Source organism: Notolepis coatsorum, assembly GCF_963971535.1.
Source record: "Notolepis coatsorum genome assembly, chromosome: 2".
NCBI classification, from domain to species: Eukaryota; Metazoa; Chordata; class Actinopteri; order Aulopiformes; family Paralepididae; genus Notolepis; species Notolepis coatsorum.
Window position 1 is genome coordinate 37,844,516 of NC_140166.1, and position 17,265 is coordinate 37,861,780.

General features: G+C 43.5%; 1 protein-coding gene across 1 annotated transcript in view; it reads left to right on the forward strand.

Moving 5' to 3' along the window:
• LOC311224144 (electrogenic sodium bicarbonate cotransporter 1-like) overlaps positions 1-17,265 on the forward strand; it is a gene marked incomplete at its 5' end in the record, with an annotated part of 219,271 nt that overhangs the window by 123,377 nt on the left and 78,629 nt on the right. The window contains 3 exons of the mRNA XM_084309001.1: positions 9,652-9,809; positions 10,900-10,987; positions 12,676-12,830. Coding sequence (XP_084165127.1) covers positions 9,652-9,809; positions 10,900-10,987; positions 12,676-12,830 — 401 coding nt within the window. The remainder of the gene's footprint in view (positions 1-9,651; positions 9,810-10,899; positions 10,988-12,675; positions 12,831-17,265) is intronic.

Sequence of the window (17,265 nt, forward strand, 5' to 3'; positions counted from 1 at the left end):
ATTGTTAAACGTAATAAGTGGAACCCCGAAGCTGTAAGCAGAATACAAGTCATATGAACACCCACGATATAAACGTATTGCAACGAGAACAGACAGAGGTTATTTGTTGAGTGTATGTGTATACAAAACCCTTGCAATAAATGTGTCTTAAATGAATGAAAAGCATACATGCAGAGCATATATCGTGTGGGTGATATCATGACTTGTATTCTGTGTCAAAGCCTAAATCAAAACGTCCCCATATTTCTGCAATCTATGCGCAAAATAATAACGAGTTGAGTTCTAACAAAGAACGTATTACATGCTGGTAGGCTGATAGAGTAAACTATGATATGAATATGAATATGATATGATATAAAGGTATACTGGTCCGTCCGCGAGGATATCGAGGACTCGAGTTGGGGGACCCTGATGTAAACAAGACAAAAGTCTTTCTCTGGTCTGCATCTCCTTAACAATTGTGTGTATTGAGCCGTACTGTATTGTACCCATTCTGCAATCTGTTAAATAAAGTTTTCATTCATTCATTCATTCATTCAGCCATTAAATGCAATTTGAGAATATAGGCTAAAGCGACGGCCTATAGCCTATACATATTATTTAATGTTTTATTAAGCGTAAAGATACAACAGCTAGATTAATGATCAAGTTAGTTTACTGTATGCAGGCTTCGCAGGGCTGTGTGTTATTATATGCGCAAGTTACTGTTGCATAATGTAGGCTATGGGCTGGCTGCTATTATATGTACTTCATATAGGCTGCCTAATACCAACAACAAAATAGATTGTATCATATGCCTCTACACACATTATATTATACACATCATATTATATCTTGGTTCGGCAGCACCTCTGTGAACAATCTCTCAGAGTTTGCTCCATCAGTAATCAGTAATGTGAACGGGATTCCACTTGGTCAATGTACAGATAATCTGCGATGCGCATTTTGGCTGATAATGTGCCGGTGGCCGGAGTCTCATTCATATTCACTTAAATGCAGATCATAGTTATCCACTGAAGCCATATGACTCTGACCAGAACGGGCTCATGACGAGCGCACATAATAGGCATTAGAGCGCAGAGTTGTCTGTGAACTTGGCAACTTCATTGGATTTATTTATTCTCTAAAAATATCTATAATCATACGATTAAATATTGTTTAAAATAAAACGCTAAATACTATTATTCTGTGTGTCATGTTTCCAAATAAGATTGTTCACAACGGGAAATGCTGTATACGTTCAATTTGTTGGTTGGACCTCGGTGATCAATCTCGCTCTCAGTGAAGTCTCTCAGAGTTCGCTCGGGTTAGTCCACTTTTCCACATTTCATGGGGGTGTTCCATTACCGTATATGGTTAATCGGGGCGGTTCTGGTATGCAAATACTTAAAACAGTGCACGAGCTCAAACGTAGGATCAAAGTCATATTTATCAAGACAGGTGTGCGTAGGACCTGTGTACGCACGTGTGATAAGTCCAGTTTTTTTTGTGCGTGCACACATTCTAAATTCTGTGCTTACGTATGAAAATAGAATACTTTCTGAGAAAAATTTATAAATGAGGGCCCTGGTCTCTCAGTAATACAGCACTGACCTGGTCCCTCAGTAATACAGCACTGATCTGGTCTCTCAGTAATACAGCACTGACCTGGTCCCTCAGTAATACAGCACTGATCTGGTCTCTCAGTAATACAGCACTGATCTGGTCTCTCAGTAATACAGCACTGACCTGGTCTCTCAGTAATACAGCACTGATCTGGTCTCTCAGTAATACAGCACTGACCTGGTCTCTCAGTAATACAGCACTGATCTGGTCTCTCAGTAATACAGCACTGATCTGGTCTCTCAGTAATACAGCACTGACCTGGTCTCTCAGTAATACAGCACTGACCTGGTCTCTCAGTAATACAGCACTGATCTGGTCTCTCAGTAATACAGCACTGATCTGGTCTCTCAGTAATAATCTGGTCGCTCAGTAATACAGCACTGACCTGGTCTCTCAGTAACACAGCCACCAAGTCTGAAGTCAATCGGATGAATGGTTATTGATAAGCGAAGGACAGACCGGAGCATTATGGCTATTTAAACATAATGATGCTGCTACTGCACAACCTACTGGCCAAATGGCACCAGATTTGTCATGATCACTCAGAGATCATATTATGACTCGGCACCGTCCAGCCTGCCTTGTTAAGGAGCTCACAATTCCTCAGAAAATGGCAAAATGTCACGTAATTCAGAAATAGGTCGAAATTTAGATATTGGCCATTTTGAGTGCTTTGAATTTTGTATCTGTCTCCTTATTTACAACACGTAATCTAACTTGTAAATACTGTATGTTAATTATTGTTAGATAGTCCGGCTGTATTATTTCCCACGCTGTGTGAAAAAACTACAGTTTTGTTGGAGGGGAGTTGCTAAGTACTTTCGGTCTCAAGTTTCAATGACGGAGATGGGCAGAGATGACAGCTGACTGGTGCAGACACTACCAATGCAAATGTACTCTGAAATACATTATGAAACATTAACAGAAGACGTGAGAACAGACCACAGTGGGAGAGAGGATTCAAAAGGGGTGAAAATACTGAAGGAGGGAAATTGGGTTTGTTATCTGTCTACATTTGGAAGCCATCGCATCAGTATAAATCATGTTCTCCGTTTCGATAAACCATGAACTTTGGAAATATTTCACCTATGATCACAATCCTGTTTAGCTACACAATGTTGTTGTAACTAAGAAATTTGATTAATCAAATAATGGTTTTCGTGCATAGATCAGTACAATTCGTGTTTCCTGCCACGTTTCCACTATGTTAACATGAACAAGTTTCAGCTCCTCTTCTTGTTATGACCTGAAGGAGATAACCTCATGTCATGATCACATTTAGTTCCAATTATCCGTCTTTAAAGGTGACTTTGACATAATTTCAGCACAGCTCCTTATCAGCATTTCCTGGTTGACTGAGGCATAAATAAACAATAGAGAACATTAAATACTTAACTTGCAAACATAAGCCTGTTCAGACGGCATAATATTGATGTAACTAAGATATTCACTGGGGATCCTTTTATTGCATAGGTATATCAATGACAATAGGTTCACTATTGCATGTTGTAAACCAGCCAGAGAGTTGTGTAGTGTCACCCTCTTGCATTTAACAAGTGTAACTTTATACTGAATTATATGTCAGTGGACAATTCAAATAAAATACTTGTTGTTGACCAAATGGATTCAGGTCCTTGGCCTGCTGTCATCCTTTGTGCAACCAAATCAGCCCTGTAGTTAAATTAGCTCCAATCCCTACCATCTTCATCCAGTCTGCACCAATCCCTACCATCTTCATCCAGTCTGCACCAATCCCTACCATCTTCATCCAGTCTGCACCAATCCCTACCATCTTCATCCAGTCTGCACCAATCCCTACCATCTTCATCCAGTCTGCACCAATCCCTACCATCTTCATCCAGTCTGCACCAATCCCTACCATCTTCATCAAGTCTGCACCAATCCCTATCATCTTCATCCAGTCTGCACCAATCCCTACCATCTTCATCCAGTCTGCACCAATCCCTATCATCTTCATCCAGTCTGCACCAATCCCTACCATCTTCATCCAGTCTGCACCAATCCCTACCATATTCATCCAGTCTGCACCAATCCCTACCATCTTCATCCAGTCTGCACCAATCCCTACCATCTTCATCCAGTCTGCACCAATCCCTACGTCTATATCCAGTCTGCACCAGCTGCTCCGGAGACCAGTTCAGTCGAAACCAGTATGTTCACTTCGCAGTAAAAAAATAAATATATATATGATCACAGGGACAAGATGACATGAACTCCACCAAGGTTTCAGATAAATATAATTACCTTTCTGTTCCATCTCAGTGACATCTTGTCTCAGGTGTTAGATTATCTCCTCTGGGGAAAGATAAGAGGGCTTCTCATGAACTTTACTCCCTCTCCTTTGTCCCCTTTGGTGTTAGGACAAAAGATGACAAGAAAATTGTTGTTGATCTGTAATCTGTAACGGCGCTTAAGGCTATTGGGTGCACATTTCTGTTTTCAAAAGTGGGGACTCTCGTACTCTAAAAGGATGAAACAGCGCTGATGTGTCTTCTTCACTTGGGCTATATGCAGCATGGATGCAGGTAGAATTCTCTATCCTACTGGGTAGAATGATTAACGTTTCAGAGGAATCTTCAGCCAGTTTCATCATGTTGGAGAGCGAGAGGAGCCCCTTCTTCAACAAATTGTTTAAAAAGCGTGCCCATCAGTTTGATCGACGGTGCTTTTCATCAAGCCTCTAGCTCATTTACCAGACGTATGCTGCAGGAAAAAGCTGCTGGTGTCCCAGAAGTGTTCTACTCTGTGCCTAGCTGGATTTAAGATAAGATAAGATATTACTTTATTGATCCCCTTGGGTGTCAAAACAGGTATTTGCAGGGTAATAGAAGAAAGACATAAATATAGGCAATCAAATTCAATCTGAATATAAAGTATGAGAAAATTAAACAGTATAAACAAAGGTGCAGACGAGGGTCTGTATGCCCTATCGGTCATAATGTGGTGTTTCAAGGCAGTGCACACACCATTGAATTATCTACCAGTTATCTACTCAGCGCAGTTCTGTGCTTGCGGTAGCTTGCGAGTCTGGTTTGAAAGCCTTGTGATGTGTGCTACCCTGACCTGATCATTAACACAGAGGTGCTGCTACCCTGATTGTTAACACAGAGGTGTTGCTACCCTGACCTGATCATTAACACAGAGGTGCTGCTACCCTGATCGTTAACACAGAGGTGTTGCTACTCTGACCTGATCATTAACACAGAGGTGCTGCTACCCTGACCTGATCATTAACACACAGGTGTTGCTACCCTGACCTGATCATTAACACAGAGATGTTGCTACCCTGACCTGATCATTAACACAGAGGTGCTGCTACCCTGACCTGATCATTAACACAGAGGTGCTGCTACCCTGACCTGATCATTAACACAGAGGTGTTGCTACCCTGACCTGATCATTAACACAGAGGTGCTGCTACCCTGACCTGATCATTAACACAGAGGTGTTGCTACCCTGACCTGATCATTAACACATAGGTGTTGCTACTCTGACCTGATCATTAACACAGAGGTGCTGCTACCCTGACCTGATCATTAACACAGAGGTTCTGCTACCCTGATCATTAACACAGAGGTGCTGCTACCCCGATCATTAACCCAGAGGTGCTGCTACCCTGATAATTAACACAGAGGTGCTGCTACCCTGATCATTAACACAGAGGTGTTGCTACCCTGACCTGATCATTAACACAGAGGTGCTGCTACCCTGATCATTAACACAGAGGTGCTGCTACCCTGATCATTAACACAGAGGTGTTGCTACTCTGACCTGATCATTAACACAGAGGTGCTGCTACCCTGACCTGATCATTAACACAGAGGAGACATCCCTAGATTGTGTTTTGATATGATAGACATTTTGGTTTTGTAGCATTAGTGGTTAGATTTGCTCGTAGGTCGGGTCTTGGGGGTACTAGAGACATGACCATGATCACATTTCTATGCTCCTGAACATGTAGAGATAAACCCAGAGTCGATCGGACCTTCCTACGCTGAGCTATGTTAGCATTCGTGCACCTACCCCCTACAGGTAAATGCCTCATTGTTTTTCGGAGATATTATGTGGTAATATAATAAGGTTACCATAGCTCAGTATAAGAAGGTCCGATCGACTCTGGGTTTATCTCTACATGTTCAGGAGCATAGAAACGTGACCATGGTCATGTTTCTAGTACCCCCACAACCCAACCTACGAGCTAATCTATGAAGGGGAGCAAAATATGTCAGGAGACTTGTTTTGCGAAAACTCAGTTTTTTTTAACCACTTATAAGCTACAAAACCAAAATGTCTTATCATATCAAAACACAATCTAGGGATGTATAGGAATAAAATAATCACATCTAGAATTTGCCCACCCAGATGGTACCAAATTGTCCAATTTGGTTTGTCATGTCATCCTAAAAGAAATTCGTTTGAGCAGACCTGTCCATGGTGCTGAATCTTTTGGTCGAAGTTAGGCACTGTGTGCCAGGGACAATTATTTCAGATTCAGGAATATTTTTAGAGTGAGAAATTAAGTTTTATTTAATGTTTATTTAAGAGAATATCTCATATACTCCCGAATACACTTTTCATTGACGTGTTTCCCGCTGGCAATGACATAGCGTTACTTTAATGCGCGTGGCAATTAGCGGCAATCTTTGTGCATTGGTGTGTTTTTGCAATGAGGCTCATTTGCATAGAAAGGAGCACATGTTCAGATTGTCTAAGGGGAGACAGATTGTCTAGGAGGAGACAGATTGTCTAGGGGAGACAGATTGTCTAGTAGGAGACAGATTGTCTAGGGGGAGACAGATTGTCTAGGGGGAGACAGATTGGAGATCTGTAAACACCCACTATGTGAGGAGGAGAAAAGGGTGGATGTAGTTTTATCTGAATTATTAACCTGGCTTCAGTCTGGCTGTTGGACTTTGTCAGTGTTTAACCTGTCCTTGCTGGTCTCTATTTTTAATGAGCACCTAGATCAGTGGTTCTCAGCCCACCCCCTGTCTGATGTCCAGGTCCCATAACGCCTCCTTGTCTGATGTCCAGGTCCCATAGCACCCCCCTACCGTTAGTCAAAGATTACAGTAGATTCAATTGTATTATCATTGCACAGCACAAGTACAGTACAACAAAATGAAGTTGGCATCTAACCAGAGTGCAAATTAACAGTAAAGTATACTGTTACTTTGCAGTATACAGTGTAATATGTGGAATATTATACTGTATATGACAAAGCTACAGTATTATTATATACAGTGGTACAAGTATGAATACACTATAGTACAAAACCATACTAGCCAGTGGTATACCTAATAATAACATATCATATATAGATAGGTAGGTATGTATGTGTACAGTGAGGTATGTAGTTATGAGTACAGTGAGGTAGATAGGTATGAGCACAATGGGGTAGGTAGTTATGAGTACAGTGAGGCAGGTAGTTAGGTAGTTATGAGTACAGTGTAAGATAGTTGTAGGCAGTGTAGGCACTGGCAGTAGATAAGTATGGATTGAGTATAAGAGAGAGAGAGAGAGAGAGAGAGAGAGAGAGAGAGAGAGAGAGAGAGAGAGAGAGAGAGAGAGAGAGATATGCTGTGTTTCTGTGTTTGAGATGGACAGGCTCAATAGATCTCTCACGTGGTCAGGTCCTCATGACAAGCCCCTGTGTATTTCTTTCCACCTATGGCAGGAATGAACCGTTTACCAGTAATTTTGTCCTTGATGCTGCATGCGGGGTTAATGGGAAAATTGCGTTTCACCAAAGGACTTTTTGTTATTCTTCCAAACTGACTGTAAACTGACTGTAAACTGACGGTCTGACTGTGTCTTGACCCAACAGCATCTTCATGTTTATGTTGTATTGTGCTCAATGCTCATCCTCTGACATTTTGAAAATGTAAATGAAAATGGCATTTAAAAAAGAAAAGTGTTTTTTAATGTTTTATTTTAAATGGTGGAAAGTCCTTATGGGAAAATTAAGCACCTAAACAAACTCCTGCTTAGCTTCTTTGTTTGATTGTCCAGACAGCACAACTGAAGCTCCCTGAATCTCCCTGAAGTCCTTCATTATAGGTTGTTCTTGTCGGGTGCATCTTGGTAAATGTTTTCCATCAGGTGCTTTTGAAGTTAATATGTAACACGGTGACATTACTTGTCAATCTTATCTGTGTTTATGATTCGTGGTCTTTCAAGTTTTATTTATTAATCACACGAGTATGCAATATGTGATATTGGGTTGATTATCCTTTTTTATTGATTAAGTTAATCTATTATGGATCAAAGCACTATACTGGACCCTCACGTTTTTCTCATTTATAAACTTGAGCACACATACCCACTGTGACATCAAACAATGGAAACATGGTGCAATATCATGAGTAGACTCATTTAACATTTTATTAAAAGGTGTTCCCTTTTCAAGTAACTTACCTTTCACTGTAAGTTGCCAATGTCACTGGTTGTTGTTTGCCAATGTCTCGTACTAAGAAACACAAAAATGGAACAGGTCCCTTTGTTTTAATCCGAATAGTTGAACATGTAATCATTATAAACTATAAATATAATGATAATAATATATCATTATTACTATAATAATATTAAGAATTATAAATCTTAAACAACCAATGGTACACACTACGCTGAAAAGCATGTGCATATCCGTTTGTGGAGTGAAGTTGTGGAATGACTTACCTGAATACATCAAAATGAGTAAACATATTGCACAATTTAAAAAGCAGCTTAAAAAATACACATTAGAGAAATATAGAATTGAGTCATGCGGATAAACAAAGTTATGTTATATTGTGTTATGTAGTGTTGTGTTGTATTTACTGCTGTCAAGCGACTCAAGTTTTTTCGTTTTGTACTATAAGTAAAAGTATAGTATGTATTATTCTAAATTATGTTAAATCAAGTACAATTTTATGTAATTTAAATGTAAGGGGGTAGGGATCAATAAGCTTAGCTTCCCTCTACTCCTTTTTTGAACATGTCAACAAACTAATTGCTAATTGCTCTTGACTTTCTGCTTAATTTCTTTTTCATTATGATTGTTATGTATATGACGGAGCTTGATATTGTGATTTTTTTTGAGGAATATGGAGAATACATGTTCAAAAATAAACCTTTTCATTCATTCATTCATTATATATGGCTAGGCCATAACAATATCAATGACTGTTTAAACTTTTTAAACCATAGGAAAATGTAGCCCGACAGCATCCAAAACATTTAGCAGTTTTGGACATTTGGTTTTGGACTGCCTGCTGTCATGTAGACACTTAATAGCATTATTTTTGTTTCCTTGCATTAACTGCAATTTAAATGTACCATTTATGAGGTCATATATCTCAGGGTTCCCGCAGGGAAAAAGTCGTACATTTAATAATCAGAATTGTAGGCCTTTAAAAGTCTTAGAACGGTCTTACATAATGTCTTAAAAATGTATTGGATTAGGAAGTTACTTCCCTGTATTTCTTTTTTTTTTATGTATTTCTGGGAAATGTACAGACAGACGTACAGTACAGACAGGCTTACAGTATAGACAGACCCACAGTTGCTAATCTTCTGTTTTATTACTCACACTGCAAGAGGCACACCATCAAACATCTTACCGTCCCTGTGACTAAGAAAGTGGATGTTGACACACAGGGACATTACAGCCTCTTTAAAGTGGTGTCTCAGTCTTTCATTGACGATAAAAGGGACACTTAATTGGCAAAGTCGTTCACCAACGGTTCCTGGGAGACACAGACCCAGGAATTCAGTCTCCTGCTGATTTAACATGGAGTCCCTGTGGAGGTACAGGTCCTTCCTGACCTCGTGTCCTCATACGTCTTGTCATGCTCCATATACTGTAGAGAGCAATGCAGGCTTCTGTTCTGTCTCGTCACTTATTGACTTTCCCCATTGGGAAACGAGGGGTTTGGAATTTTGGTTGAATGGGACAGGTTTGAATTCGAATTACTTTGATATAACTTGTTAACGGGGGGTGGCTGCTGCTGTGAACATAATTGTCGTCCTGTTCCCTCTTTTCAGTTGAAGAACAAGTTCATGAAGAAGTTGCCCAGAGACGCAGAGGCCTCCAATGTGTTGGTGGGGGAGGTGGACTTCCTGGACTCGCCCTTTGTAGCATTTGTTCGCCTACAGCAAGCTGTGATGCTGGGAGCACTTACTGAGGTCCCTGTTCCCACAAGGTAGTTGAGACTTGAGGCTAAAAACAACTCACCAACATGCTAAGGCTCACCAACATGCTAAGGCTCACCAACATGCTAAGGCTCACCAACATGCTAAGGCTGACCAACATGCTAAGGCTCACCAACATGCTAAGGCTGACCAACATGCTAATGCTCACCAACATGCTAAGGCTGACCAGGCCACTTCATGTGAGCCCAGGCGCACTAAATCAACATGCCTTAAAAGTGTCTCCAACACTGCAAAGAGGAAGTTGTCACATCAGCCAATCAGTATGAAAATATAATCAAATAGTCAAATATGACAATAGAAATATCTGGGAACAGTAATAGACAACTAGAAAGCTGTGCTCAGTAGAGGAAACATTTCTGCAGTCGGTGGAGCCCTAGTAGCCCTTACCTAAACCAGTTGGATACGCAGAATTGTTTTGATGTTGACATCTATCATTGCTTATACTGAACTTGGATTGGGTCTTCCCATCATGAACATTAGGGTTCCTACACAAATGTGGACCAAAATTAAGTTACATCCTCCTGATCCTATTTTCATCAGCTCTGGGATGTCCTTAAGTGTGAGGCCAGAACTATTAGTTTAGCTGGTCAATGTAGAGCTTGCGTGCGTGCGTGTGTGCTCAGCATAGCTCTACAACTAAAAAGCCATGGTGGATGAAACTTGTCACCTACTGTAGTCTAACAGCAGACCAGGGACGTGACCCCTGGAATATGAATCATTTGGCCTGATGGGGGCGCTATAATTAAAGGTCAAAATGATCCCTCACAGTATGCACATTTTCAGTAACACAGAATCAATCAATCTTCTCCAAACAGGAATAAAAAATACATGACAGTGTACTGTAGCATTCTGTAGTGTGGTAGTAAAAGGTTAACCTTCTGTAGTGTGGTAGTGAAAGGGTTATCCCTTTGTTGTGTGGCAGTGAAAGGGTTAACCTTCTGTATTGTCGCAGTGAAAGGGTTAACCATTAATTTGGTAGTGTGGCAGTGGAAGGGTTAACTCAATGAATTAATGCACAGCTTCTTAGGAAAGAGCAGTATTCCAATTAACCCTGTGTTTTTCTGATGCTTTTTTTTCCAGATTTTTATTCATCCTTCTTGGACCCAAAGGCAAAGCCAAGTCGTACCATGAGATCGGCAGAGCCATCGCCACGCTCATGTCGGACGAGGTCAGACTCTTGTTCTATCTCACTCTCTACTCCACTAAATAGACCACAGAGGTTCAACCACCCCCTGGTTCCAAATTATTAATATTAATGATTAATTATTATATCAATAAGTCAACCTCACAATCCCTGACTTTATTAATAGCCATTCAATTACCTATTGTAACTGACGGTTACAGAACCTGGAGAGCATTCACTCCCATTCATCTCTCATCTATTGATTGATTAATTGTTTATATAATCCCATTTGATCAATGTATTGGCTATTAATAATACTTTTATGTTGACAACATACTGTAGGTTATGCTGGTATCGTAGGATGTGCTGACGATAAGGCCTTATCCTTTACATGAATGTCTCTGTGACCGTTCTGCCCCTTTCTTTACATGAATGTATCTGTGACAATTCAGCCCCTCTATTGAAATCAAATCAAATCAAATACAATTTATTTGTAAGGCCGACAACACACGTTAATGTCCCCATGGGCCGGACACGTCTTCTTTAAACAAGTCAAGAAGAAACAAAAACACCAGGAAATCCAAAATAAAATGTTAAATAAATCAATAAAATGTATCACTCCCAGACATACCCCACGCGAAGGTAAGGAAAAACTCACTAAAAACCTAGCAATCGGAAAAAAGCACTGCAGGAAATGTGGAGGGGAGAAACCTTAGACGGGCCGTTCAAGGTGGGATCTCCCATCTTAGATGTCGGTGATAGTAGTGTTGCTATAAAACAGGCGAAACAGTTGATAAGCATGTACATATACGTGTAATGAAACACAAATAAGTACATGCAATAGCAACTGGGGTACATAAGAGCATTTTGAAAGATTGAAAATAGAGCTGATGACGGATCCATTTGAGGTATGGGGGCGGCATAGAGAGGATCGCATCCTCCCGGCCATCATCAGGGGACGTCCACCACTCCGGTCATCACCACGAGACATCCACTCACAGGGAGACGGGGAGACAGGGACAGGCGTTAGACAGTTTGCGTGTTTGTGATGGGCGGACATAGCAATAGATAATAGATGTAGTAAGCATATGTGAATAGAATAGAAGTACTTAACCCAGCAAAACCACAGGCATGGTTTAGACGTTGTAGGTCGGACAGAAGATGATGATGAAAATGAATGTCTCTGTGACAGTTCAGCCCCTTTCTTTAAATTAATGTATCTGTGACAGTTCAGCCCCTCTATTTAAATGAATGTCTCTGTGACAGTTCTGTGCCTCTCTATAAATTAATGTCTGTGTGAATTTCAGCCCCCTCTCTTTTTTTGAGTTTTGGTTTGTAGATTAGACCCACTGGACTACAGCTGTGTGTCTCTAGCAAAGAGAGGCAACATTTTTCCTTTTTTCTTTTATCTGATAGCAAAAATGTAAAGTACAGTTTTTTTTAACCATGTGGCGAGACCAAATGTTCCTTCACTTCTGCGGTCTATGTCCTACGACACGTTTCTTTTAGCAGTTCAGGTAGTTAAACCAACCATTAATGTTTACTGTAGTAAGTGGATTTGATGGAGAAAAAAAATTAAGAAAGGAAAAAACACATTAGTCAAACAACATATCAATCTAAAAATAATAAATTAATTGCACTGACAATTTACATTTTGAATTGAAAGTGTATCGACTACAACTGTGGTCCATTCATGAGACGCTATTGTACTGACTGTCTTGTGTTCTGTTAAGATCTTTCACGACATCGCATACAAGGCCAAGGACAGACTAGACCTGCTGGCGGGCATTGATGAGTTCCTTGATGAGGTGATCGTGCTGCCCCCCGGAGAGTGGGACCCCGCCATCAGGATAGAGCCTCCCAAGTCTCTCCCCTCCGCTGACAAAAGGTTTCTGCACCTGGTTCTTCTTTAGTTATCACTGGTCTGAGGGCCTCAGAGGTTTTATAACGTAGGATGTGAGCACCACATGTCTGAGGTCAGGGACAATACAGGAGGTGTTCTGTCCTGGCTGACCGTTTCTATGTGCCTGATGTATTTGCAATTGAAAAGTCATATCAAGAAAAGGAAACAGATATGGTATTAGTAATTGTGTCCCTGAATCAAATAGAAGACCCCTGCTAAAACCAGGATGCCTGCAACCTGTATGGATTGCTACTATTAGAGAAGGTTAACTATATAGCCTATGCTACAGAATTGATTCAATATTAATATGTTCTGGCTTAAACATCTAGCCCAGGGACTACAACTGAAAACTAGCAACCCTGCTAACGTTGGCATATTTACGGTATTCATTTATAAATGTATAACTGTTGATTGATATGCACTGTCCCTGATCAAATAAACTGAGTAAATAAAAAAAAAAATTATATCTTTATATCAGAACGGCTAAACTGTGAAACTGCCTACTTCATACTGTATAATATAGCATACTGTATATTCAATAGACTAACTTTGTGGCTGTTTGGTTCCACTACTGTTGAAAGTCCCTTGATGTTGTTGCTCACTGGAAGTCCTCCACCACTGCTCTACCCTCCATCACTGCCTCCATCACTGTCTCTACCCTCCATCACTGTCTCTACCCTCCATCACTGCCTCTACCCTCCATCACTGTCTACCCTCCATCACTGCCTCCATCACTGTCTCTACCCTCCATCACTGTCTCTACCCTCCATCACTGTCTCTACCCTCCATCACTGTCTCTACCCTCCACCACTGTCTCTACCCTCCATCACTGTCTCTACCCTCCACCACTGTTTCTACCCTCTATCACTGTCCCTACCCTCCACCACTGTCTCTACCCTCCACCACTGTTTCTACCCTCTATCACTGTTTCTACCCTCTATCACTGTCTCTACCCTCCACCACTGTCTCTACCCTCCATCACTGTCTCTACCCTCCATCACTGTCTCTACCCTCCACCACTGTCTCTACCCTCCATCACTGTCTCTACCCTCCATCACTGTTTCTACCCTCTATCACTGTTTCTACCCTCTATCACTGTCTCTACCCTCCACCACTGTCTACCCTCCACCACTGTCTCTACCCTCCATCACTGTCTCTACCCTCCATCACTGTCTCTACCCTCCATCACTGTCTCTACCCTCCATCACTGTCTCTACCCTCCATCACTGTCTCTACCCTCCATCACTGTCTCTACCCTCCATCACTGTTTCTACCCTCTATCACTGTTTCTACCCTCCATCACTGTCTCTACCCTCCATCACTGTCCCTACCCTCCACCACTGTCCCTACCCTCCATCACTGTCTCTACCCTCCACCACTGTCCCTACCCTCCATCACTGTCTCTACCCTCCATCACTGTCTCTACCCTCCACCACTGTCTCTACCCTCCATCACTGTCTCTACCCTCCACCACTGTCTCTACCCTCCATCACTGTCTCTACCCTCCATCACTGTCTCTACCCTCCACCACTGTCTCTACCCTCCATCACTGTCTCTACCCTCCATCACTTTCTCTACCCTCCATCACTGTCATACCCTCCACCACTGTCTCTACCCTCCATCACTGTCTCTACCCTCCATCACTTTCTCTACCCTCCATCACTGTCATACCCTCCATCACTGTCTCTACCCTCCATCACTGTCTCTACCCTCCATCACTGTTTCTACCCTCTATCACTGTCCCTACCCTCCACCACTGTCCCTACCCTCCATCACTGTCTCTACCCTCCATCACTGTCTCTACCCTCCATCACTGTCCCTACCCTCCACCACTGTCTCTACCCTCCATCACTGTCTCTACCCTCCACCACTGTCTCTACCCTCCATCACTGTCTCTACCCTCCACCACTGTCTCTACCCTCCATCACTGTCTCTACCCTCCATCACTTTCTCTACCCTCCATCACTGTCATACCCTCCATCACTGTCTCTACCCTCCACCACTGTCTCTACCCTCCATCACTGTCTCTACCCTCCATCACTGTCTCTACCCTCCACCACTGTCTCTACCCTCCATCACTGTCATACCCTCCATCACTGTCTCTACCCTCCACCACTGTCTCTACCCTCTATCACTGTTTCTACCCTCTATCACTGTCCCTACCCTCCACCACTGTATCTACCCTCCATCACTGTCCTACCCTCCACCACTGTCTCTACCCTCCATCACTGTCTCTACCCTCCACCACTGTCCCTACCCTCCATCACTGTCCCTACCCTCCATCACTGTCTCTACCCTCCATCACTGTCCCTACCCTCCACCACTGTCTCTACCCTCCATCACTGTCATACCCTCCATCACTGTCTCTACCCTCCACCACTGTCTCTACCCTCCATCACTGTCTCTACCCTCCATCACTGTCTCTACCCTCCACCACTGTCTCTACCCTCCATCACTGTCATACCCTCCATCACTGTCTCTACCCTCCATCACTGTCCCTACCCTCCACCACTGTCCCTACCCTCCATCACTGTCCCTACCCTCCATCACTGTCTCTACCCTCCATCACTGTCCCTACCCTCCACCACTGTCTCTACCCTCCACCACTGTCTCTACCCTCCACCACTGTCTCTACCCTCCATCACTGTCTCTACCCTCCATCACTGTCTCTACCCTCTATCACTGTCTCTACCCTCCATCACTGTCTCTACCCTCCATCACTGTCTCTACCCTCTATCACTGTCTCTACCCTCCATCACTGTCCCTACCCTCCACCACTGTCTCTACCCTCCATCACTGTCTCTACCCTCCATCACTGTCCTACCCTCCATCACTGTCCCTACCCTCCATCACTGTCTCTACCCTCCATCACTGTCTCTACCCTCCATCACTGTCTCTACCCTCCACCACTGTCTCTACCCTCCATCACTGTCTCTACCCTCCACCACTGTCTCTACCCTCCATCACTGTCTCTACCCTCCACCACTGTCTCTACCCTCCATCACTGTCTCTACCCTCCATCACTGCCTCCATCACTGTCTCTACCCTCCACCACTGTCTCTACCCTCCATCACTGTCTCTACCCTCCATCACTGTCTCTACCCTCCATCACTGTCCCTACCCTCCACCACTGTCTCTACCCTCCATCACTGTCTCTACCCTCCATCACTGTCTCTACCCTCCATCACTGTCTCTACCCTCCACCACTGTCTCTACCCTCCATCACTGTCTCTACCCTCCATCACTGTCTCTACCCTCCACCACTGTCTCTACCCTCCATCACTGTCTCTACCCTCCATCACTTTCTCTACCCTCCATCACTGTCATACCCTCCATCACTGTCTCTACCCTCCACCACTGTCTCTACCCTCCATCACTGTCTCTACCCTCCATCACTGTCTCTACCCTCCACCACTGTCTCTACCCTCCATCACTGTCATACCCTCCATCACTGTCTCTACCCTCCACCACTGTCTCTACCCTCTATCACTGTTTCTACCCTCTATCACTGTCCCTACCCTCCACCACTGTCTCTACCCTCCATCACTGTCCCTACCCTCCATCACTGTCCTACCCTCCACCACTGTATCTACCCTCCATCACTGTCTCTACCCTCCATCACTGTCCCTACCCTCCACCACTGTCTCTACCCTCCATCACTGTCTCTACCCTCCATCACTGTCTCTACCCTCCATCACTGTCCCTACCCTCCATCACTGTCTCTACCCTCCACCACTGTCTCTACCCTCCATCACTGTCTCTACCCTCCACCACTGTCTCTACCCTCCATCACTGTCTCTACCCTCCACCACTGTCTCTACCCTCCATCACTGTCTCTACCCTCCATCACTGCCTCCATCACTGTCTCTACCCTCCACCACTGTCTCTACCCTCCATCACTGTCTCTACCCTCCACCACTGTCTCTACCCTCCATCACTGTCTCTACCCTCCATCACTGCCTCCATCACTGTCTCTACCCTCCACCACTGTCTCTACCCTCCATCACTGTCTCTACCCTCCATCACTGTCTCTACCCTCCATCACTGTCCCTACCCTCCACCACTGTCTCTACCCTCCATCACTGTCTCTACCCTCCACCACTGTCTCTACCCTCCATCACTGTCTCTACCCTGCATCACTGTCCCTACCCTCCATCACTGTCCCTACCCTCCACCACTGTCTCTACCCTCCATCACTGTCTCTACCCTCCATCACTGTCTCTACCCTCCACCACTGTCTCTACCCTCCATCACTGTCTCTACCCTGCATCACTGTCCCTACCCTCCACCACTGTCTCTACCCTCCATCACTGTATCTACCCTCCACCACTGTCCCTACCCTCCACCACTGTCTCTACCCTCCACCACTGTCTCTACCCTCCACCACTGTCTCTACCCTCCATCACTGTCCCTACCCTCC